Source organism: Cervus elaphus, chromosome 12, assembly GCF_910594005.1.
Source record: "Cervus elaphus chromosome 12, mCerEla1.1, whole genome shotgun sequence".
Taxonomy (NCBI): domain Eukaryota; kingdom Metazoa; phylum Chordata; class Mammalia; order Artiodactyla; family Cervidae; genus Cervus; species Cervus elaphus.
In genome coordinates, this window is record NC_057826.1 from 63,281,610 (window position 1) to 63,307,662 (window position 26,053).

At 42.9% G+C, this 26,053-nt stretch overlaps 1 protein-coding gene across 1 annotated transcript in view; it reads left to right on the forward strand.

Annotated features, from left to right (window-relative positions):
* Nucleotides 1-1,458: 1,458 nt before the first annotated feature.
* PLA2G4E (phospholipase A2 group IVE) overlaps nucleotides 1,459-26,053 on the forward strand; it is a 78,069-nt gene continuing 53,474 nt past the window's right edge. Inside the window, exons 1-2 of the mRNA XM_043920963.1 lie at nucleotides 1,459-1,464; nucleotides 1,675-1,943. Of these exons, the coding sequence (XP_043776898.1) occupies nucleotides 1,761-1,943 (183 nt within the window). The 5' untranslated portion in view covers nucleotides 1,459-1,464; nucleotides 1,675-1,760. The remainder of the gene's footprint in view (nucleotides 1,465-1,674; nucleotides 1,944-26,053) is intronic.

Sequence of the window (26,053 nt, forward strand, 5' to 3'; positions counted from 1 at the left end):
TTGCAAATTCTGCCGTCTCTTAGTGCAAACAGAAAAACGACATTTTGAAACGAAGCAGGACCCTATGGCCCTTGCCCACCACCATGTCCTCCACGTGCCTTTTGTCTGTGAAAAAACTTTAGCCAAAGAATAATTTTAACCAGAGAAGTGAGAAAATGCAAAAACAAAGGAAAACAGTCAAAGAAGACTAAATAATAAAGTCATCAAGCATCTGCTGGAGGAAGGCATGGCAACCCACTCCACTGTTCTTGCTGGGAAAATCCCATGGACAGAGGAGCCTGGCAGGCTATGGTACATGAGGTTACAAAGAATTGGACACAACTGAGCATCATAGTCAAGGACCTTTAGTTCCTTCTCAAGGGCTATAGATAATATTCTGAGCCATGTCCCATGAGCTGTCTTATACTGAAGCCACCACCAGATGTAAGAAATTAACTACACGATGACCGGACTGTAGCCATGACAGAAGCTGCCACAGTTCTGAGATCTGGGCTCAAGAAATGGGAACAAACCGATCCTGGAACTGAAGATGAACTCTCCTTAAAACAATCAAGATGACAATGGTCAGATGACCAATTTCAAGATGACTGTCAGAGCTGACTGCTGTTTCTACACGAAGCCTCCTCCATCTGTCTGTAAAAGCTCTTGCCCACTGATTATCATGGATGGGGAGAGAGACGGGTTCTGGACAGGTGTCCACCCTCCTCCCACCCTGGGTTGCTGGCATCCAAAATAAAGCAAGCTTTCCTTTCTGCCAATCCAGCCTCTTTACTGGCTTTTGAGTGGCTAGCAGCTGGACCCCCACTTTCGATTAAAACTTTATACACGTATTCCCCCCTCCACCTCTGTCCCAAATACATGACTCTGGTCAGTCAGACTGGAAGTCTGGCTGCTCCTTGGTTTCTGTTGAGGCCAGAGGCAGAGTCCCCACTGGAAAACCACAGCCTCAGAAAAGAGTCTCAAAAGGGGGACAAAGGGATCATGGGGTATCTCCAACTAGAGAGGATGCTGGATCACTCAGAGCCGAGAAACAGAAGGATGCACGTTTTGAATGTCTATTTTAAAATGCTTATGAACAAATATGAAGAGGGTTTGTTTTTACCATGGAGCTATGTCACACTGTCTTGAAGCTGCCAGACACAGCATCTGCCACACCAAAGAAAGGACTGAGACTGAGACAGAGTAAATGATTAAACTCCCTTCTGGCCTGTGGCTCTCCCTCAGTGCTGAACACCAGGTTAGGGATTTATTTTCAGGGCTCAAAAGAGAGAGATGGGGATGTCAGCTAAGATCCAGGGAGTCTACCTGACCCTCAGCACCTCCACCCACCCTGGCTCCCTCTCTCCTCCCCACGGACATATTGAGTGTCACACTTCTAAAAATATCCCCGAGCAGTGAGGCGCCATCTCCAAGCCTGGATTCCAGCTCTGCAATGCAGGCCTCCCCTAAGGAGAGCTGCTCCAGGTGAGTGTAATTGTAGCTTCCTGTAGACTTTCTATGCAGCACAAAAACGTTCTCTCCATCAGACTGTGTGAAGTGTGAAACGTGGGACTCTTTTAGCTAAGCCCTGACTGCCTTCACCTCCTTAATTATTCATCAGGCTCATATATCTTCAGGAGAAATCTGATGACATTGCTTTTGCTTTTTTGCAAAACTCCCTTGAAATTTCCCAAGGATATTCACTATTTGCCTCGCCATTAAGGACTAGCTCCAGCTCCACTCAGCCTATTCTGAGCCCCAGAGAGGTGGACGTGGCTGGAATGACTCTCCAAACCTCGGAAGGCCATCCTGGCTTGGGAACGGATGTGTTTGTCCCTCAGAGCCTACAGTGGGATGAAGAAGGCAGCATGGCAGGAAGGAGTGTCTGTGAGTCAGAGCAGATACAGGTCCTGGAAACTCCCCATCTCACATCTCTACTTCCCGTGGCCCCTGATGGCTCTCAGGTATGTCTGTATTCTTGGGGAGAGGGTCTCTCGCCCCTTAAATTTTACCCCTGCTGTCCTGACTCTGAATAAGATCATCTGCATCGCTGCAGAGTTAAGAGGTTGGGTTTTTATTCATTTTGCTTTCTGGGGTGAGTCCCTTCCGCCCTACCCCGTCACCTACCTGTCCTTACCTGGGCCCTGTTTCTGTGCCCCAAAAGTGAAAGTGAAGGTCGCTCAGCTGTGTCCAGCTCTTTGTGACCCCATGGACTATACAGTCCACGGAATTTTCCAGGCTAGAATACTGGAGTGGGTAGTCTTTCCTTTCTCCAGGGGATCTTTGCAACCCAGGGATCGAACGCAGGTCTCCCGCATTGCAGGCGGATTCTTTACCAGCTGAGCCACCAGGGAAGCCCAAGAATACTGGAGTGGGTAGCCTATCCCTTCTCCAGCGGATCTTCCTGACCCAGGAATCAAACTGAGGTCTCCTGCATTGCAGACAGATTATTTACCAATTGAGCTATGAGGGAAGTCCCTAAGAGCTGCTACCCTGACAGTGCTGTCCTTATATTGCGTTCAGTCTGCGTGCTTGGGAGGGATTATTAATAGTATTGATGAAGAAACTGAAGCTCAGAGGAGTTGGTGGTGGTGGTGTTCAGTCGCTAAGTTGTGTCCGACTCTTTGTGACCCCATGATCTGCAGCATGCCAGGCCTCCCTGTCCCTCACCATCTCCCAGAGTTCACCCAAGTTCATGTCCATTGAATTTGTGATGGTATCCAACCCCTCACAGAAGGGTTAAAGTCACACAGCTAGTGGATGGGAGAGCGGACATGGAGGGTGTTTCTATTGATATAATACTGAGAAGAGGGTTTGAGATCCTGTAGGTGAAGGGTCTGGTAGACCTCCTGGCACATTATAGATTCTAACCCTGTGCCATCTGGCCTGGTGGCAGGGCAGGGTCATAGCTGTAACCACACGCACCTCTGGGGGTCTGGGACTGATTTGACCTTCCTTACAGATCCCACCTGTGGGCCAGTGAAGAGAAAATCATGACTCAGTCAGTCCCACCTGGTAAACTGAGTGGACTGCAAAAACCAAACAGTGGCTTTGGGTAATGACCCACGATCTAGACCTGCCTCCCCAGCTTCTCCTCTGGGCTTCCTGCAGGCTCCCAACAACAGGGAGGGGGCAGTGCTCTTATGCCCCTCTGGCTGCTCTGGTCTCAGCAGCAGTGCCAGGGGAAGCTTGGCTGAGGGGCAGCCTTACTTCCCTGTGTGGGCCTTGCTCACAAGAAGCACTGGGCCACAGCCCCTTCACCTCCTGCGGACCCCTCTGTTTCCACCACACTGTCTGTCTGGACCCTGACTCGGTGAGTCCATCTGGGCCTCCACCATGGGGTCACCTTGCCTGGCCCTGGTAGGTCCTACTTCATAGCTGCAACTGCCAACCCAGTGTCTACCCCCAAGATACCTGAGGGCAGCTGGGTGGATGATCAGTCCCCCAAGACCATCCCCTTGACCAAGCTGACTGCTCCAAGGAAGTGCCAGGGTCCTGCCAGTGACGCTTCTCAGAGTCACAGGTGAGGAGTGTCTGATCTGCTCCCCCTGTCTGCCCCACCCCTTCCTGCTCTTCCTGCTATGCCCTGCCCCCCAAGGGGCAGGCTTTCCTCACCTTCCTTTCCTGCCCTGCCTCCTTCCAGGAGTCCCTATGGTCCAGTAGGCCAGGCCTGCTCCTAGTGTGCTGCAGGGGAAAAGGCCCCAGCTGCAGCCCCGCTGAGAGGTCAGGGGACTGACCTCTGGCCCCTGACTGCCCCCTGCCCTGGCATCAGGAGCCTCCTGACTCAGAGGTGACCCCCCAAAGGCTGCAAGAGCCCTTGAAACACAAGTGCTCAGTATGTGGAAGAGCACCGTCCTCGTTAGAGTGGTTGAGAGCAGGGCCTGTGAGATCAGACCAGCTTCTCTAACTTTCTCTGCCAGCTCCCAGCCCTGGAACCTCAGACCAGCTCCTTCACCTCCAAGTTTTTTCACCTCTAGGGAAAAATCCAGTCAGGAGTAGATAGCGGAGTCTCTGGAGCACACGAAGCTGGAACCACGTTGACCGCTGTTGTAGTTGTTGTGACTTTACGATGACCTCTCCCCTTCCACACATCATCCCCTCTCCGGACATGATTCAGGAATGAGGCTGTGTCCCTTGTCTTGTTTCAGCTGTTTGGGGGAAGAGCAGAAGTGACGCAGGTCTGAGACAGAGGCAACCACACAGAGATGCTGTGTTTAATCTTATTTTTTTTTTTTCTCTAGACTTGTAAAAGTTTATCTTTATTTTTGGCTGCACTGGGTCTTCACTGCTGTGTGCAAGCTTTCTCTAGTTGCTGTGAGCGGGGGCTACTCTTCCTTACGGTGCATGGCTTTCACATTGAGGTGGCTTTTCTCGTTGCGGAGCACAGGTTCTAGGTGCAGGGGCTTCAGTAGTTGCAGCATGCAGGCTCAGTAGCTGTGGCTCACAAGCTCAGTTGCCGTGCGGCATGTGGAATCTTCCTGAACGAGGAATCAAACCTGTTTCCTCCATGTTGGCTGGCTAACTTCCAACCACTGAACCGCCAGGGAAGTCCCTGGTGGGGGACTTAACCACTGTGCTTAATCTTAATATCTTCATTTTATGTATATAAAAGTAATTTCAAAAAATGTCTGGAAACCTAAAGGAAAAACCCACTGTAAATCCCATTAACTCAATATAATAGCTATTCCCTTTCAGTTTTTTTCTCCTTAGATAATGTTGATATAGTTGTGCTTATAATAACTTATACCAGATCTAAGCCCAGTTTGTTTGTTTGTTTTGGTCTTAACCTAAAATCATAGCCAAGAATGTTTTCTTGGTTGGTGCTTAAACTTTATAATTGTCACCTTAGTGGCAGAATAATATTCCATTGTGTGTCTGTACTATAGTAGTTAAGATTTAAGATGAAATGTTAGAAGAAAGAGGTGCTTTATTTTTTGCAAATTTCCATTGGATTTCTCAGAAACTTGTCAGTTGGTTCTTCCCTAAGACCCGTATGAAATATTGGAACAAGACAAGAAGAATCAGAGTCAGCTTTGAAGAGGAGGAATAATGTTATGGAGGGGAATGTAGTGGGGGGGTGGTGTGTATGATTGGGGAGAATGTGTGTACATTTGGTGACAGAGGAATCCTCAAGATGGAGATTTTTGAGGGAACCACAAGAACCCATCAATCTTCAAATAGTTCCTCATCTGCTCTCCATTTTGGTCCTTGAATGGTTTCCTTCCAGGTCCACCCTGTAGATGATGCTTTTGTCTTTCTAGAACCCCTTAGAGGCTGGCATTACTGGATAGCATATTGTCATCCAGCAATACTTAAGTGAAAATTAGTTTATCAGATTTGTTTTCAGGGTTACCATTCCCTGCACTGTATTCTTAGGCAACCCCTCCTGTGGCTTGCTACACATCTTCCATCTCAAGAAGACCAGGAACCACATCTGAAGCATGGATTCATTCATTGAACAAATATTTACCAAGTTCCCACTGTTCACCCAGTGTTGTTCTAGCAGTGGAGACTAAGCACAGAGCAGGTCAGACAGGATCCAGTTCTCTCGAAACCTACAGTCTAATGAGGGAGACCTACAATAGATAAATACATGACTCTTTCTATGTCAAAGATTTTGGAACAAAACATGCTAGAGTGTGACTGTCAACAGGGAGGGGATGTGAGGTAGATGGTGACATTTGAACCAAGAACAATGAGGAAAAACGTTACACAGAGAGCAAATTCTAAGTGCAAAGGCCGGCAGGTGAGTAAAGGTTGGTCTGTTCTAGAAACAGAGAGAAGACCAGTGTGTCTGGAGAGCAAAGAGCAGGTGAAGAGAGGAAAGAGTCAGAGACTTAGGCTGGCCCAGTGCTGCAGGTGGCAGTGCTAGGGTGGTTCTGAAGCATCAGAGGGAGCCACTAGAAGGTTCTAATCTGAGGACAGACTTTGTTTATGTTTTACACCAATCACTGTGGCTGGTCTGGGGAATGGACTGCGTGAGAGGAAACAGGGAGACAAATGAGGAGGTTCTTGCTGTAGTCCAGGAGGAAACAGCCATAGCTTAAATACAAGTGGACAGATTTTGGATTTTTCTGGAGGTAGAACTTCCAGGACTTGCTGATAGATCAGATCTGGAATGTGAACTCAAAGATGCTTCCTAGGTTTTTGCCTTAATAGGGAAGTACCGTGAGCCCCAGGGTAGGGTTTCCCAAACCCAAATGTGTTGTGATGGAGGAGACCGGGGGTTTCTGTGCTGGCAGTTTTATTATTTTTTAAATTTTTCAGCTGCACTTGGTCTTTGTTGTGGCACAAAGTCTCTTCATGGTGTGGCATGCGAGCTTTCTCTAGCTGGGACACACGGGCTAAGTTACCCTGTGTCATATTGGAATTTTAATTCCCTGACCAGGAATCAAATCCCATCTCCTGCATTGGAAGGCAGATTCTCAACCACTGGACCACCAGGAAAATCCCCTGTATTGGACATTTTATATTTGAGATGTTTTATATACATTTATCCAAGCAGAGATGTCATGTCTGGAATTAGGGCGATAGGTCAGGGAGGTAATTGGGTTGACTACATGAAGCAGAATATAGACAGATTTTCAAGCCATGAAGCTGGATGAGTCTCCCAAAAATGGGAGGAGACAAAAGGGAAGAGGCAGAAGATTGTGCCTTCTGCTCCTCACTTACTAGCTGCCTGGTGGAGACAGAAGAGGCGTCAAGGTGACTGAGACAGAATAGCCAATGAGGTTGGAAGAAACCAAGGAAGCCAAGAGACTTTGTCTATAAACATCCCATACTTTTATCAGAGTAGATTGTCAGTAAACATAAGGAAGCATAAACTTTGTGACTGCTTGTTAGTGTCTTTGAAGCCACTGGTGCAGACCTGGAACGCTGAGTGATGAGTGTCTGGCTGTGGGCTCCAGGGCCCATTAAGTTTCCCATTATCTCTGGCATCAAGGCTGATACCTCTGCCTGGCTCCAGAGACCTGGTGAAATCGGACCCCACCCCCAGCTCCTTCTTGACTCCTGCCACACACCCTGTGGACTGGGGCCCCCACTTGCCTCCTGGAAGGACTCACCCTATGCTGTGTCGCCTACATGGTGTGAGGCAAGCTCATTCCTACCTCCAAAAGTGAAGGCGCCGCATCTTGTTTGACACCCAGAACCATAACCTTGTGCCTGGCACTTAGTAGGTGCTCAAAGATCATTGTCATCAATGAACAAAGCTTTCCCTCACTTCTCCAGCCCATACTAGCCTTTAGGTTCTTTGCCGGCCACTTGGTTCTTCTCAATTTATTTGTTCTATAGCAAAAATAATAAAAACAGCAATAGCTGCAATTTCTTAAGGTTTATTATATGCCAGCTTCTGTGTGCCAGTTACATATATACATATGTATTTATTTATATGCTCAGTCACTTCAGTCATGTCCGACTCTGTGACCACGTGGACTGTAGCCCTCCAGCCTCCTCTGTCCATGGAATTCTCCAGGCAAGAATACTGGAGTAGGTAGCTATTCCCATCTCCAGGAGATCTTCCCAAGCCAGGGATCGAACTCAGGTCTCCTGCATTGCAGACAGATTCTTTTTTATAAATTTATTGATTTGTTTTAATTGGAGCCTAATTATTTTACAATATTGTGGTGGTTTTTGCCATATATAGACATGACTCAGCCACAGGTGTACATGTGTCCCCCATCCCAAACCCCATTTGGGCTTTCCCTCCCCATTTCATCCCTCTGGCTTGTCCCAGTGCACCGGCTTTGAGTGCCCTGTTTCATGTGTCGAACTTGGACTGGTCATCTGTTTCACATATAGTAATATACATGTTTCAGTGCTATTCTCTCAAACCATCCCACCCTCGCCTTCTCCCAGAGGGTCCAAAAGTCTGTTCTTTATATCTGTGTCTCTTTTGCTATCTCACGTATAGGGTCGTCGTTACCATCTTTCTAAATTCCATATATATGTGTTAATAAACTGTATTGGTGTTTTTCTTTCTGACTTACTTCACTCTGTATAATAGGCTCCAGTTTCAAACACCTCATTAGAACTGATTCAAATGTGTTCTTTTTAATAGATGAGTAATATTCCATTGTGTATATGTACCTCAGCTTTCTTATCCATTCGTACACACAGATTCTTTACCCTCTGAGCCGCCAGCAAAGCCCACATTTGCTGTTATATATATTCTTTTATATATATTTTTCTTTAATCTTTATACTAATCTTGTGAAATAGATGCCAGTAACCCAATTTTGCATATTAGGAAAATAAGTCTCAGAGAGATAAAGTAAGAGAGCAATTGCTTAATGCTGCCTAGCTAGTCAGTGCCTCAGCCAAGATAGGAATGCAGACCTCTTTGACTCCAAAGCTCTTATTTCTTTCTCTATATTTTTCTATATGGGTGTTGTCTCAACTGGCCTGTGACATTTTGTTGTTTGTAAACACTGTGTCGATGGCCTCTTTGGTTTGGTGTGGGAGGTTGTTTGATCGTCTGTATGCAGCAGGTGCTCCCTAATCGCCTGCCCTTTGTGAGTTGTGTCAGCATGCAGATGAGAGCCAAGTGGAACAAAACATTCCATGTATCTGTCAAAGTTGCCCTGTAAGGTCCCAGGCTGAATCTAAGAAGGCAGAGTGGATGCATTCCAGGGGCCCAAAAGCCCACTTTCCCAAATATCTCCGTCAGGCCAGGTTAACCCCGCCCTGTCCTCTCCTCCCTGCCCAGTGGATTTCCTACCAATGGTGTCACTTACATGTTAAGCAACAGAGGCCTGCAGAAAGCCTAACCCACAGGTGCTTCAAGCAGCTGTCGGTATTAGCAAACTCAGTTTGCTAATCCTCGGGATCAGGGGCATGACCAGATGGAGAGTAACAGAATCTTGAAGCTGAAACAGATCATCTGGATTCTAGAGCAACCTTCTGCCCAGAAGAGGAACCTGCCAGGCAGGAACTGCTGCGTAACTCCAGCAATAGAAGCTTGCGTGTGTGCATGCCAAGTCACTTCAGTCATGTCCAACTGTTAGGGACTCTATGGACTGTAGCTCACCAGGCTCCTCTGTCCATGGGATTCTCCAGGCAAGAATACTGGAGTTGGTTTCCATGCCCTCCTCCAGGGGATCTTCTCAACTCAGAGATTGAACCCTTGTCTCTTATGTCTCCCCCATTGGCAAGTGGGCTCTTTACTGCTAACATACCTGAGAAACCCCAATAGAAGCTTATTACCCATCAAATGACCAAGTTCTTTCTTAACTGAAGTCAAGACTATCCACCCACAAAGGCCCCATTGCTACTAACAGGTGTGACACAACATGGGTCTAATCTTTCACTGTGCTTGATAGCTCTTCTTGTTCCCAAAGCCAGCTTCCACGTTCAGCAGTTTCAAGGCCCTGGTGTCCTGGCCTCCACAATCGTCTTCAGTCACACGCTAGGTGAGCTATTACTTTGCCCCCTTCCAGGCCCCCCATGTGGATGTTTCAGTTGGGCAAAGAGGAGGATCCAAATGGTGAGCACTGGACCAGCTGCTTGTGGGAGGAGGAAAGGGCCTCCCAGCACCTAAGAAAGATTTTCTCTCCTGGGTGGGCTGCCTGACCCTGTACTCACTCAAGGCTTTCTGCTCCCCTCAGAACATGGGCAAGAGAGAATATGCCCATGTACTTTTTACAGAATTGATGTAGTAAACAACTATATCTGGCATGATGGCCTGGCACATGGAGGCACAAAAGAAATGTTAGTTTTATTTCCCTCTTTATTTATCATATTCTATCTATTTAACATATAATAATAATAATCCATTTATTAAACAGATTTGCTCTTTTTAAATCTGCTCTTTTAAAAGTTCCAACTAAAAAGAACATGTAATATAATGTTCAGTATAGACATGAGAAAATTTGAAAAGTTTACTCAAGAAAATAAACATTCCCAACCAATATCATCATCGAGATAAGCTCTCAAACCCTTACTGTATTTCCTTTCAGTCTTCTTTCTAGACAAAAATATACACAGAAATCAGTTTTATTTATATAGACATATATTTGTACATGTAAAATTGAGCTCATATTTAAAACTGTGTCCTTTCTACCTAACAGCAATTAGTAATTATTTTCCTCTGCCATTAAAAAAAGATTTTTTTAAATGGCTATAATATACCAACATATCATCTAGGTTGTTTCCAATTTTTTTAATTAATTAATTTTTTATTGAAGGATAATTGCTTTACAGAATTTTGCTGTTTTCTGTCAAACCTCAACATGAATCAGCCATAGGCATATATAAATCCCCTCCCTTTTGAAGCTACCTCCCATCTCCCTCCCCATCCCACCCCTCTAGGTTGATACAGAGACCCTGTTTGAGTTTCCTGAGCCATATGGCAAATTCCCGTTGTCTGTCTATTTTACATATGGAAATGTAAGTTTCCATGTTACTCTTTCCATACATCTCACCCTCTCCTCCCCTCTCCCCATGTCCACAAGTCTATTCTCTATGTCTGTCTCTCCACTGTTGCTCTTGTAAGTAAATTCTTCAGTACCATTTTTCTAGATTCTGTATATATGTGTTAGAATACAGTATTTATCTTTCTCTTTCTGACTCACTTCACTCTGTATAACAGGTTCTAGGTTCATCCACCTCATTAGAACTGACTCAAATGTGTTCCTTTTTATGGCTGAGTAATAGTCCATTGTGTATATATACCATAACTTCTTTATCCATTCGTCTGTCAGTGGACATCTAGGTTGCTTCCATGTTCTAGCTATTGTAAGTGGTGCTGAAATGAACAATGGGATACGTATATCTCCTTCAATTTTGGTTTCCTTAGGGTATATGACTAGGCTTGCTGGGTCATATGGTGGTTTTATTCTTAGTTTTTTAAGGAATCTCCATACCGTCTTCCATAGTGGCTGCCTCAATTTACATTCCCACCAACAGTGCAAGAGTGTTCCCTTTTCTCCACACCCTTTCCAGCATTTATTGTTTGTAGACTTTTTGATGAGGGCCGTTCTGACCAGTGTGAAGTGATATCTCACTGTAATTTTGATTTGCATTTTTCTAATGATGAGCGATGTTGAGCATCTTTTCATGTTGTTTGTTAGCCACCTGTATGTCTTCTTTGGAGAAATGTCTGTTTAGGTCTTTTTCCCACTTTTTGATTGGTTTGTTTGTTTCTCTGGCATTGAGTTGTGTGAGCTGCTTGTATATTTTAGAAATTAATCTTTTGTCAGTTGTTTCATTTGCTATTATTTTCTCCCATTCTGAGGTTTGTCTTTTCACCTTGCTTATAGTTTTCTTTGCTGTGCAAAAGCTTTTAAGTTTAATTGGGTCCCACTTGTTTACTTTTGTTTTTATTTCTGTTACTCTAGGAGGTGAGTCGTAAAGTATCTTGCTTTGATTTATGTCATCGAGTGTTCTGCCTAGGTTTTCCTCTAAGAGTTTTATAGTTTCTGGTCTTACATTTAGGCTTTCAATCCATTTTGAGTTTATTTTTGTGTATGGTGTTAGGAAGTGTTCTAATTTCATTCTTTTACTTGTAGCTGACCAGTTTTCCCAGAACCATTTATTGAAGAGGCTCTCTTTGCCCCATTGTATATTCTTGCCTCCTTTGTCAAAAATAAGGTACCCACAGGTGCATGGGTTTATTTCTGGGCTTTCTATCTTGTTCCATTGGTCTATATATTTCTGTTTTTGTGCCAGTACCGTACTGTCTTGATGACTGCAGCTTTGTAGTATAACCTGAAGTCAGGAAGGTTAATTCCTCCATCTCAATTCTTCTTTCTCTAGACTGCTTTGGCTATTTGGGGTGTTTTGTGTTTCCATATGAATTGTGAAATTTTTTGTTCTAGTTTTGTGAAAAATGCCATTGGTAATTTGATAGGGATTGCATTAAATCTGTAGATTGTATTTGGTAGTATAGTCATTTTCACAACATTTATTCTTCCTACCCAGGAACATGGAATATCTCTCCATCTGTTTATGTCATCTTTGATTTCTTTCATTAGTGTCTTACAATTTTCTGTGTGCAGTTCTTTTGTCTCCTTAGGTAAGTTTATTCCTAGATATTTAATTCTTTTTATTGCAATGGTGAATGGGATTGATTCCTTAATTTCTCTTTCTGATTTTTCATTGTTAGTATATAGAAATGCAAGTGATTTCTGTGTGTTGATTTTGTATCCTGCAACTTTGCTAAATTCACTGATTAGCTCTAGTAATTTTCTGATAATATCTTTAGGGTTTTCTACATACAGTATATGTCATCTGCAAACAGTGAGAGCTTTACTTCTTCTTTTCCATTCTGGATTCCTTTTATTTCTTTTTCTTCTCTGCTGTAGCTAAGACTTCCAGAACTATGTTGAAAAATAGTGGTGAAAGTGGACACCCTTGTCTTGTTCCTGATATTAGGGGGAATGCTTTCAGTTTTTCACCATTGACAATAATGTTTGCTGTAGGCTTATCATATATGGCCTTTACTATGTTGAGGTAGGTTCCTTCTATGCTAATTTTTTGAAGAGTTTTAATCATAAATAGGTGCTGAATTTTGTCAAAGGCTTTTTCTGCATCTATTGAGATGACCATATGGTTTTTATCTTTCAATTTGTTAATATGGTGTATCACATTGATTGATTTCCATATATGGAAGAATCCTTGCATCCCTGGAATAAACCCAACTTGATCATGGTCTGAAAAAGCAGAGACATTACTTTGCCAACAAAGGTCCAGCTAGTCAAGGCTATGGTTTTTCCAGTGGTCATGTGTGGATGTGAGAGTTGGACTATGAAGAAAGCTGAGCACCAAAGAATTGATGCTTTTGAACTATGGTATTGGAGGAGACTCTTGAGAGTCCCTTGGACTGCAAGGAGATCCAACCAGTCCATCCTAAAGGAGATCAATGCTGAGTGTTCATTGGAAGGACTGATGTTGAAGCTGAAACTCCAGTCCTTTGGCCACCTGATGCTAAGAGCTGACTCATTGGAAAAGACCCTGATGCTGGGAAAGATTGAGGGAAGGAGGAGAAGGGGACAACAGAGGATGAGATGGTTAGATGGCATCACTGACTCAGTGGACATGGGTTTGGGTGATCTCTGGGAGTTGGTGATGGACAGGGAGGCCTGGCGTGCTGTGGTTCACGGGGTTGCAAAGAGTCGGACATGACTGAGTGACTGAACTGAGCTTTTTCATGTGTTGCTGAATTCTGTTTGCTAAAATTTTGTTGAGAATTTTTGCATCTATGTTCATCAGTGATATTGGCCTGTAGTTTTCTTTTTTTTGTCTTTGTCTGGTTTCGGTATCAGGGTGATGGTGGCCTCGTAGAATGAGTTTGGAAGTGTTCCTTCCTCTGCAATTTTTTGAACGAGTTTCAGAAGAATAAGCATTAGCTCTTCTCTAAATGTTTGATAGAATTCTCCTGGGAAGCCATCTGGCCCTGGGCTTTTGTTTTTTGGGAAATTTTTGATCACAGCTTCAACTTCAGTGCTTGTAATTGAGTTGTTCATAATTTCTGTTTCATCCTGGTTCAGTCTTGGAAGATTGAACTTTTCTAAGTATCTGTCCATTTCTTTCAGGTTATCTCTTTTATTGTCATATAGCTATTTATAATGGTCTCTTATAATCCTTTGTATCTCTGCACTGTCTGTTGTAACTTCTCCTTTTTCATTTCTAATTTTGTGGGTTTGATTATTCTCTCTTTTTTATTGATGAGTCAGGGACTAAGGGTTTGTCAATTTTGTTTATCTTCTCAAAGAGACAGCTTTTAGTTTTATTAATCTTCACTATTGTTTCTTTCATTTCTTTTTCATTTATTTCTGTTGGATCTTTCTGATTTCTTTCCTTCTACTAATTTTGGGGTTTTCTTTTTTTTTTTTTTCCAGTTGCTTTAGGTATAAAATTAGGTTGTCTAGTTGATGTTTTTCTTGTTTCTTGAGGTAGGACTGTATTACTATAAACTTCCCTCTTAGAACTGCTTTTGTTGCATCCCATAGGTTTTGAGTTGTTGTGTTTTCATTGTCATTTGTTTCTAGAAATTTTTTTATTTCCCTTTTGATTTCTTCAGTAACCCGTTTGTTATTTAGACATGTGTTGTTTAATCTCCATGTGTTTGAGTTTCTTACAGTTTTTTTCTTGTAATTAATATCTAGTCTCATAGCATTGTGGTTGGAGAAGATGCTTGATACAGTTTCAATTTTCTTAAATTTATTGAGGTTTTATTTGTGACCCAAGATGTGGTCTATCCTGGAGAATGTTCCATGTGCACTTGAGAAGAAGGTATATTCTTCTTCATTTGGATGGAATGTTCTGAAGATATCAATGAGATCCATCTCATCTAATGTATCATTTAAGGCTTGTGTTTCCTTATTAATTTTATGTTTTGATGATATGTTCATTGGTGTGAGTGGGGTGTCTCCTACTATTATTGCATTACTGTCAGTTTCTCCTTTTATGTCTGTTAGTGTCTGTCTTATGTATTGAGGTGCTTCTATGTTGGGTGCATAGATATTTACAATTGTTATGTCTTCCTCTTGGCTTGATCCCTTTATCACTATGTAGTGTCCTTCCTTATCTCGTAATCCTCTTTATTTTAAGGTCTATTTTGTCTATATGAGGATTGCTACTCCAGCTTTCTTTTGCTTGCCATTTGCATGGAATGTATTTTTCCATCCTATCTCTTTCAGTCTATATGTGTCTTTAGGTCTAAAGTGGGTTTCTTGTAGACAACATATATATGGGTCTTGTTTTTGTATCCATTCAGCCAGTCTTTGTCTTATGGTTAGAGCATTTAATCCATTTACATTTAATTTATTGATATATATGTTCCTATTGCCATTTTATAATTGTTTGGGGTTGATTTTGTAGGTCTTTTTTCATCTGTTGTATTTCTTGACTATATAAGTCTGTTTATCATTTGTTGTAAAGCTGGTTTGGTGGTATTGAATTCTCTTAACTTTTGCTTGTCTGAAAAGCTTTTTATTTCTCCATCAATTTTGAATGAGATCCTTGCTGGGTACAGTAATCTTGGTTGTAGATTTTTCCCTTTCAGTACTTTAAATATATCCTGCCATTCCCTTCTGGCCTGCAGAGTTTCTGCTGAAAGATCAGCTGTTAAGTGTTTGGGGTTTCCCTTGTATGTTACTTGTTACTTCTCTCTTGCTGCTTTTAATATTCTTTCTTTGTGTTTAGTCTTTGTTAGTTTGATAAGTATGTGTCTCGGCATGTTTCTCCTTGGGTTTATCCTTTATGGGACTCTTTGTGCCTCTTGAACTTGATTGGCTACTTCCTTTGACATGTTGGGGAAATTTTCAACTATAATCTCTTGAAAATTTTTCTCACATCCTTTCTTTTTCTCTTCCTCTTCTGGGACCCCTATAATTCGAACGTTGGTATGTTTGATATGGTCCTAGAGGTCTCTGAGACTGTCCTCAGCTCTTTTCATTCTTTTCACTTTATTCTGCTCTTCAGAAGTTATTTCCACCGTTTTATCTTCCAGCTCACTGATTCATTCTTCTGCTTCAGATATTCTGCTATTGATTCCTTCTAGAGTATTTTTAATTTCAGTAATTGTGTTGTTTGTCTTTGTATGCTTAATCTTTAATTCTTCTAGGTCTTTGTTAACTGATTCTTGCATTTTCTCCATTTTGTTTTCAAGGTTTTTGGTCATCTTTACTGTCGTTATTTTTCAGGGAGTTTCCTGTTTCCTCTTCATTCATTTGGACTTCTGTGTTTCTAGTTTGTTCCTTCATTTGTGCAGTGTTTCTCTGCCTTTTCTTTCTTTCTTTTTTAAGTTATTGTGTTTGAGGTCTCCTTTTTCCAGGCTTCAAGGAAAGTTGAATTCTTTCCTTGAAGAAGTTTGAATTCTTTCTTCCTTTTGGTTTCTGTCCTCCTAAGGTTGGTCCAGTGGCTTGTGTGAGCTTCATATAGGGTGAGATTTGTGCTGAGTTTTTGTTTGTTTGTTTTTTCCTCTGATAGGCAAGGCTGAGTGAGGTGGTAATCCTGTCTGCTGATGATTGGGTTTGTATTTTTGTTTTGTTTGTTGTTTAGATGAGGTGTCCTGCACCAGGGTGCTACTGGTGGTTGGGTGATGCGAGGTCTTGTATTCAAGTGGTTTCCTTCGTGTGAGTTCTCACTATTTGATACTCCCCAGGGTTAGTTCTCTCATAGTCTAGGGTCTTGGAGTCAGTGCTCCCACTCCAAAGGCTCAGGGTTTGATCTCTGGTTAGGAATGAAGATTCCACAGGTGGTTTGTTATGGCATTAAGGGAGAATAAAACAAATGTCCAAAAATGAGAAACCAAAGATGAATCCCAGACAAATGGCAGTTACAAAATCAGGCAAATAATAATTAAAATAATGAAATATACACACATATATATATATATACACCCATGAGGAAAATGAACAGTCCAACAAAGATAAAGTACAGTAGACTGATCTGGCAAACAAAGGAAATAAAAAATTATATTTACCAGTTAAGAATGAAACTAACTTAAGCACAAACTGGAAAACAAAACTAAAGCAAGGTGCCAAGTGCGGAAACAAAACTATGCAATGAAAACAAAACTAACAAATATGTTCAGAGGAAAGGAGAGAAAGAAAAGAAAGAATAGATATGCAAAGTTAAATAGAGTTAGATGAAGAAGATTTGTATACATTAAAGATTAACTGCAAGGGGAAAAGAACAGTAGGAAAGGCAAACAAAGGAATAAATGTAGAAAAAATATAATAGGTTTAAAAAATTTTTTTAATTATAAAAAAAGAAGAAAGAGGAAAAAAGGAAGAAGAAAGAAAAAAGGGGGAAAAAAGGAAAACTCCACAGAACTACAAGAGCCCAATGTAGAGGCAGAGGTTTATAACAATGGAAAGTGTGACTGAATATACACATATATATATATATATATATATACACCCATGAGCAAAATCAAAACAGTCCAACAAAAATTAAGTACAATAGATTGACCCAGTGAAAAAAGGAAACCAAAAACTAAATCTACCAGAACAAAACTAATTAAAGCACAAACTGAAAAAAAAAGCTAAAGCAAGTTGCCAATTGGGGAATAAATCAATGAGAATAAAACTAAAAATATGTTGAGAAGAAAGGAGAAAGAAAAGAAAGAAAGAATAGATATGCAAAGTTAAATAGAGGTAGATAAAGATTTGTATATGTTAAAGATTAACTGCAAGGGGAAAGAACAGTAGGAAAAGCAAACAAATGAATAAATGTAGAAGAAATAATAGGTTTTAAAAATTAAAATTAAAAAAAGAGAAAAGAAATAAAAAGAGGAAAACTCCACAGAACTGCAAAAGTCCAATGTAGAGTCAAAGGTTTATGACAACAATAAAAAATGTGACTGAGGAAAAAGAAAACAAAAAAGCTCAAAAGCTTAACTGGATTTCTTAGTGCCAATAAAATCAGCAACTACAACAGAGGGAGGGAAAAGGGAAAAAAAGAAAAATCCAAAAGAATCTACAGAACAAGTCAAAAAATAAGAATAACAAATGTTTTTCTTGAGTCTGCTGTCGGAGTCCTTTCCCTTGCTGGGAATCACAGTCCACCTCACCTCCCTAAGATGCCCTCCAACACTGTACTGATATTTGGACCTGCTGTGGGACTGCTGATTCTAATCTGGTCCTACTCCTGTGTTCTTGCCTCCAATGTCCACAGCTATCATAGCTGGTGCGTTTTCTTTTGTGGGAACTCTCAATGGCCTTTTATATATTCCATAGACACAGAGTCTGCCTAGTTGATTGTGTGGAATTAATCTGCAGCTTGTAGAGCTGGTGGGAAGGTTTTGGGTCTTCTTCCTTAGCCACACTGCCCCTGGGTTTCAATTGTGGTTTTATTTCCACCTCGACATGTGGGTCATCCGCTGGAGCTTAGCTCCTGAGGCTGGCCTGGAGGGCTTGGGTTTGCCCCTGTGAGGGCCAGGTGTGGAGGTGGTACAGCTGCTTGGGTCACAGGGGTTCAGGCAGCACCAGGTACTCAGGGGTTTGCAGCTAGGGCAGCAGGAAATATTCTAGAAGGGTATGGCAACAAATATTGGCCGATACGCTCCAGTATTTTTGCCTGGAGAACCCCCTCTTTAACAGAGAAGCCCACAGGCCACAGTCTACAGGATTGCAAAGAGTCAGACAGGACCGAAGCGATCCTGCGCGCATAAACACGAGACTTCTTCTTCTTCTTCTTCTTTTTTTTTTTTTTTTTTTTTGGCCTGTGGCAGCTCTGCCCCAGTGAGAGTTGAGCATGGAGGTGGTGCAGCTGCTTGGCTTGCAGGGACCCTGGTGGCACCAAGTGTTCAGGGACACAGACTGCCTCCGTGGCAGGAGTTATGGCCCTCTCAGAGTCTTTCTTTCAAGCCTCTTGTAGCTGGTAATCAGAAGGCCTCTTTGGCCAGTCTTTCTCTGTAGGTTCACCCGTTCAGGCACTTAGAGGGATGCCTTGTCTGGGGTCCTTCTCTGCTGTTCCCAGCGTCAGGCACATAAAGGGGCCCCCCTGGCTGGGGTCCTACTGTGTAGTTCAGTGACTCAGGCATTTGATGGGCCAGCCTCTCTATTGTTCATGTGGGGAGAGAGAGGTTATGGTGATGGCTCCACCCCCTATGCATGACTCAGCAGTATCACCTTGCTTCCATAGCTGCCTGGCTTTTCTCCACAGGCATTTCCCACCAGGATATCCTCCCTCACATACCCTCCATCTGTCTCTCCACAGTCAACAGTAGCCCTCACACTGGGATTGCTCCACAATCCCTAAACTCCAGCTCCCAGTTGCTGCACCTTCCAGGAGACCCACGTTCCTGCCCGGCATATGTAGGGCTGTGGTAAGGACTGTCTGATTCTCATTCCACCTAGGCTGCCATGGATCAGTTGTTTCACTCTCAGCCTTAAATGTTTCTCCTCTGACTCAGACATTGCCCTGCTGTGGGGATCGGACCCCTGCTTCAGTTCCCCCACCCGCTGAGAGTACGTCCAGTCCTACTACCATTCCTGCTTTTCCCCCTAGTTCCTTCATCCTACCAAGTTTTGCATGATTCTGTATATTCTTTTCCCTTGGTCAGGTCCTCCTGTCCACCCTCAACTGGTGTTCTGCATGCACTTCTGTGTCTGAAGGTGTATTCCTAATGTATCCATGGAGAGAGATGTACTCCACCTCCACCTACTCCTCCACCATCTTGTTCTCCTCTGTCTCAAATCCCAATTTTTTTCTAAAGAAAGGATTTATTTATTTATTTTTGGCTGTGCTGGGTCTTCATTGCTGCATGGGCTTTCTCTAGTTGTGGCAAGCAGGGGCTTCTCTTGTTATGGAGCAGGGGCTCTAGGTGCATGGGCTTCAGCAGTTGCAGCTCCCGGACTCTAGAGCACAGGCTCAGTAGTTGTGGCACATGGGCTTGGTTCCCACACAGCATGTGGTCCATTCCCTGGACCAAAGATTGAACCCATGTCCCTTGCATTGGCAGATGGACTCTCATCCACTGCACCACCAGGGAAGCCCATTTCCAATTTTTGGTGCCATGAATATTGCCCAGAAAACATGTTATTAATATACAAATTACAGTGGTTCCACTTTCCTCCTTGCCAAGTTGGCAGAGAATTCAGTATATTCTCAAGATTTCCCTCCAATTAGTCCCAAGAACTCCCAGACTATTGTCTTTGTCCATAAAGCATTTCCCCCATCATTCATCTGTTGGCACTAGACTTCTCTACAAAAGCATCTCTGCTGCTGTGCCCAGGTTAAGGGATGCACCTGCCCTGTCAGGATCAATGAGGAGAGTTCCCCTAGCAAAATTCCTTGGTTATCAAGTATCATTTGGTGTGATGAGGCTCGGTCCACACAGGGAGCCAGTTCCCTGCAAATAGACTCATGGTAGCAAGATGAATAAGTACAAAGGAGTTTCAGCATTATCCCTGTGCCTTAGTTTCCAATAAGCTAATTTCTCATACCGAGCCCAAGATACTGGTCCAATGTTCCCTCATCCTTCTGGTGCCTTGCCTCTCTCCCATTGTCCTTCCTTGCCATCTGACTTCAAAGAATCCTTCAGTTCATCATAAATATTTCACAATACAGAGTACAACCACCATACTGTCTCTGGGAGCTATTGGGGACCCATCACTGTATACATTTCGATAACTTGAATCCCCATTGGGAAGAGGTCAGGGCCCCAACCTCTTTTTCCTCCCCCAAGAGGCTTCTCTACTTTTACATAAATCTATGGAGAGTGCTATCTAGCACCAGTCAGCAATATCCAAGAGCCAAATGCCATGATATATGAGGGAGAGGGGATGATTTCTACCCCAGTCCATCAGTGATTCCTGATGATACGGAGCAGGACCCTATGGTCCTTGCCTCTCTGCCCCCACCATGTCCTCTGCCTGCCATTTGTCTGTGAAAAACTTTGGTCAAAGAATACATTTAATCAGAGAAATGAGAAATTCAGAAACAAAGGAAAGCAGTCAAAGGAGACCAAATAATAATAATGTAGTCATTAAGTGTAGTCAAGGACCTTTAGTTCTTTCTAGATAATGCTAGATAGATAGATAGATAGAATGTTCTGAGCCACATCCTGTGATCTGTCTTTTAAGATACTAAAACACCAGGGTGAAGAAGCTAACTACATGATGGCCAGCCTGCACTCACAACATAAGTTGCCACAATTCTAAGAACTGGCTTCAAAGAAATGGGAACAAATGGACCCTAGAACTGAAGATTAAGTGTATCTGCAACAACCAAGATGATGCTGGTCAGAGCACCGATGACCGGTTTGAAGATGACTGTCAGAACTGACTGCTGTTTCTGCATATAGCCCCTTCTTTCTGTCTATAAAAGCTCTTGCTTTTATACAACACACTGGTTGCCAGTGTGTGTGTTGGGGGGGGGGGGGGGGGGGAGGAGGGTGAGTTGGCCTTTGGACAGATGTCCTCCCTCCACTCCCAGTTGCCAGCATCTGAAATAAAGCAAACTTTCCACCAACCTGGCCTATTGGCTTTTGAGCAGCAAGCAGCTTGACCCCTCCTCTTTTGGTAACACTAAGGCGTAACCCTCGTTAAGCCAAACAAACAAGGAGCAACAACAACAAAAAGCAGTTACAGGAACAATGTGAAATCGAACATCTTTGGGTATTCGTGCAAGAGTTTATGTGCAATAAATTTCTAAAAACACAATCCCTGGCTAAAGATCCTGCAAGTTTTACATGTTCACAGGTATTACCAAATTACCCTCCAAAAAGTTTGTGCCAGTGTACCTCTTCACAACAAAACCTTGTTGACTCTTCCCCCCACCCTGCCCAACACTGAGTCTTACCAGCTTTTCATCCTTGCCAATCTGATAGATGAAAAATGGCATTTCATTGCTTAATTTATATTCTTATTATTAGTGGTAATCCTTTATAGGCTTATTGCATATTCCAGTGATTTCCAAACTTTGTTGAATGCTCAAATTATCAGAGGCACTTCTAAAAATACCAGTGCCCAAGTCACATACCATATGAATTACATCAGAATATCTGAGAGCCAGGCATCAATATTTGTTGAAGGATCTCCAGGTGTTTCCAATGTTCAGCAAAATTGGGGAACCACTAACATAAACAGTCCTACCATGAATTACCTCTTTGTAGCTTTTGTCAATTTTTCTACTGACTTGTTTATACTTTAGTATCTATTTGAAAGAGTTTTGTTTTATCAGGAATTTAGCCCTTCCTAAGTTTGGCAAATATTATTACAAATTTGTCTTTTATTATTATCTGTGGTTGTTTTGACCTGGAGAAATTTAATATGTATATAGTCAGAATTATCCACTTGTTTTCCTTCATTGCATCTTGTATTTTACTTCTTCACTAATAATGAAAAAACAATAACTGGCTAGATTATATTAGCATCTGCAATTTATTTTAATATAAAGAGTTAGGTATGGAACCAGCTTATTTTTTCTCCAGGTGGCAAAATGGTTATTTTTTCATAAAATGGTTACTTTTCCAATAATATTAAGTAACCCACTTTTCCCTATTAATTTGTAATGACATCATTTTCAATTTCTTGTGTATTTTCCCTAGGTTTATTTGTTTTATTTTTCATTGCTATTGTGAATATGATCTTGCTTTCCCTTGTGGTTATGGTCTTAATAGGAAAATGTATAATTTTTGCATATATCTTTTCATTATAAGCCTTTTTTATTTTACCCTAAATTCAAATATACATAATCCATATATATTTTTATACTGATACATTCTCTTTATAGCTCTCCTTTTAATGCCTGCATAGAATTCAGTCATAGGAATATGCCATAATTTAATGTTATATCTACTAGTATTGGTGTTTTCTGGTGGCTCAGCAATGAAGAATCTGCCTGCAGTGTAGGAGCCACAGGAGACTCAGTTTCCATCCCTGGGTCAGGAAGACCCCCTGGAGGAGGGCACGGCAACCCACTCCCGTATGCTTGCCTGGACATAGGAGGCATGTGGGCTACAGTCCATAGGGTTGCAGAGAGTTAGACATGACTGAAGTGACTTTGCATGCACATATGCACTACTAGTATTGAGCATTTGGGTGATTTTCAATTCTTTAGCATAAAAATTTAGATGCAATTAATGTTTTTAAGCATGTAGCCTTTTTTCCTTCAGGATAAGTTCCCAAGCATGGAAATTACTTGGGCATAAGTAGTTTTATAGCTTTTTTGGTAACTACTGCTATACATTGATAAGTATTGAGGGCGGTTGGATTTGACTATGGTAAAGCAGGTTCCAGAGGCTTGAAGCTGGAGAGTTGATGAAGAGTCTCAAGTATATGGATTAGAGAACAGCCTTCAAAAGATACCCAAAACTACTAATAACCAGGGAAATGCACATTAAAACTACAATGAGAGGGGCTTCCTTGGTGGTCCAGTAAAGAATCTACCTGCCAATGCAGGGCACACAGATTTGATCCCTGGTCTGGGAAGATCCCACATGCCGTGAGGCAACTAAGCCTGTGTGCCACAACTACTGAGCCCATATGCCACAACTACTGAAGCCTGCAGGCCCTAGAGCCTGTGCTCCACAACAAGAGAAGCCACCACAGCAAGAAGCCTGTGTCCCACAACTAGAGAGTAGCCCCCACTTGCCACAACTAGAGAAAGCCCATGCTCAGCAATAAAGAACCAGCACAATCATAAATACATAAATTTTTAAGAACACAGAATAAGAGACAATTTCATACATGCTGGATTGGCAAAAGTAAAAAGTTAGATGATACTCCCTTGGTATTCCCCCAGTAGGAGTTTTCTTACATAGCAGTGGAAGAGATATTAGTAAAAATTACTTTAGAGAACAATCTGGCAATATCTAGCCAATTTAAGCCAGCAGTTTTTACTCTTGGGGTATATACATTAAAGAAACACAACATGTACAAGAAAGCTCACAGTAGGATTGTTTATACCATTCTTCATTGAATCTAAGACACATCTTTCACTAAAGGAAAATACCATCCAGTATTACATATTATCATTTTTAATAAGTATCCCATAACTCAAATATTTCAAAATGGAAAAAAAAACACTGATAAAATATGGTAGGAGCAAAAACGTAAAGGCAGCTTAAGTGTCCATGGCACAAAAAATGGATAAATAAGTTGTGGTATAGTTTACAGCTATGAAAATTAATGAGCCAGATCTAGACCTATTAATGTAGGCAAATCTTATAATACCAAATGAAAGAAAAATGTTTACTGCAGAATACATATCCTTTATATGACACCACATACAAATTTTAAAACATTCCCCTTCCCAATAAAATCTCTTGCTTTGTCAGCACCTGTGTCTCCTCGGACAATTCATTTCTGGGTGTTAGACAAGAGCCCACTTCCTGCAACAGATCCCCTAGAGAAGAGCGTGGCAACCCACTCCAGTATTCTTGCCTGGAGGATCCCAGGGACAGAGGAGCCTGGCAGGCTATAGTCCATGGGGTTACAAAGAGTTGAACATGATTGAGCAACTAACACTTTCATTTTCACAAAGGCATAAAGGATTTGGTTCAGGAGATTGAAAAGGACATAACCCCAACTAATCCTCCCCTCCCCCTCTTCCTACTGGAGACCCCCGAGTGGAGACCTGCCAGATATGGTGGCCGGGCATCTTAGAGCTCTTTCAGTCAAAAGTGGCAGAGTAACTAAAGTGAGTTCAAAGACACTTGAGGGGGAAAAGTGCCTTTATTGTCTCCTGTAACTAGAAAGTCATGGCTCATGGGCTTTGCAGCAAGTAGGCTTCAGGCACAGCTGAATCTAGTGGTCTAGACTCTGTCCTCAGAATTTTATCTCCCCATCTCAGCTTTGCTTTTTTCCATGTCAGCTTCATTTCTAAGGCTGAGTCCTTCCGTATGGTGGCAAAGATGACCAAAAGTACCTCAAAGGTTACATCTTCCTTAGAGTTCATAATCCAGATAAAAGAAGTTCCCTCTCCCTCTCCCACTCCCCTCACTCTCTCACTCTCTCACTCTTTCTCTCATACTTTCTTCTCCCCCATATAATCCTGAAAAGAAAAAGAAGAATGAGGAGGAGGTCTAATAGTTCCTTAACAAATCACCAAGTCTAAGGGATGGGAATGCCAAATGGCCACATTGGCCAGGGGCCCACATTTGAAAGGGTAGGTATATTCCCCACAATTGGCAGTTCCATAAAATCCCAAAGGAACAGGATTTTCTCTTATTGGTGGAAATAAGTGGAAAGGGACACTGGAGGTCATTATGTCCACGGTATCGGAGTCCCACAGACAGACTCAATCATGCCTTAACCTCAGAATTAGCCTGAAAACTTGGAATTGTCCCATATAGATCTTGTCCATATACTCCATAATAAAGTCAGAAAATAATCAAATTATTTTGCCTCAAATAATTATAAAGCCTAGGAATAATTATAAATATAAGTAATTATAAACTCTATGTCTGGCATACCAGGTATGACTCTGCTTCAGAAAATACTTCCAAGGGAAGTTAGAAATAGGGTAGCCAGTCTTGCTAGTTTGTCCAGGACTTTGCTTTCAGCACTGAAAGTGCCTTACCCCAGGAAACCTACAGTCTTGGGCCAACCATGCTGGTTGATCACTCTCAAATGAGCCTTCAGTTTCAGCTATTGTTTGCAGCAAACAAGAGCTCAGGGCTCCAGACCAGGGGCAACAGGGGCCAGCTCTGCACTGTTGGAATCCGGAGTCCTCCCCGCTGGTGTGGTGATGAGTTCTGCATCACCAGAAAGCGGACAGGTTCCACATTCTCACCCCACCACACCCCTACAACACACGCACAGTGGGAGGAGGGCGGTGTCGCTCCTACTTCGCAGGAGATAGCTGCAATACTCCTACACATGTGACGCAGGGCCTGAGCCCAGTTCCCCACCCCACCCCCTACCGGGTCCTGTCCGGAAGGAGCTGGAGAATCCAGTTTTCCTGAATTACTTGCGGCTCCTGCTGCTCTCTGCTCCTGCCCCCTGTCTGCCAGCTATGCTTGGCTCACCTGCATCCTAAGCCTCACTCAGGCTGCCTGGATTACCGCAGTAGGACTGCAGAGTCAGCCCAAGGGTGGCCCCACCCACCCTGCCACCGTGGATGCCCTCTGCCCCACTGCCTCCTTCCCGCTGCTGCTCGGCTTTCCCAGGCCCTGGAGCCCACCTGCTGCCAACCAGACAGAGCCAGTAGGAGGCGGGCAGGCAATCAGGCAGGAGTGAGCCTCCCGGAGGTCACACTGTGTCAGACAGCCAGCTCATCACTCTCCACTTGCTGGGCGCACTTTCTCTAACTCCAATCCTCATCACTACCTTAAGATCAACCAAATATCACTAAAAAATATTAAAAAAATGTCTGGCAGGACAAGCAGGGCTGAAGCTTGTGGGGACAGTTGGAAATGAGTCTTTAGGGTTCTACTGTAGGAGCCCCAGGGGCTGAGGATGCTAAACCAGTTTGGTACAAAGCAACTTCCTTCTCCAGTGAGGGATCATGGTCCTTCTTCCCCTGACAAGAAAGAGCACATGTGCATCCCGCTCCCAAGTACACACACACACACTCTCTCCCACATGTGGTGTGGGGGTGGGGGAGAGGAGTTGGCAGCCCTGGATCCTGCTGAGGACAGGCTACAAGGTCTGTTTTCACCCCTCACCCCCAATGCCCTC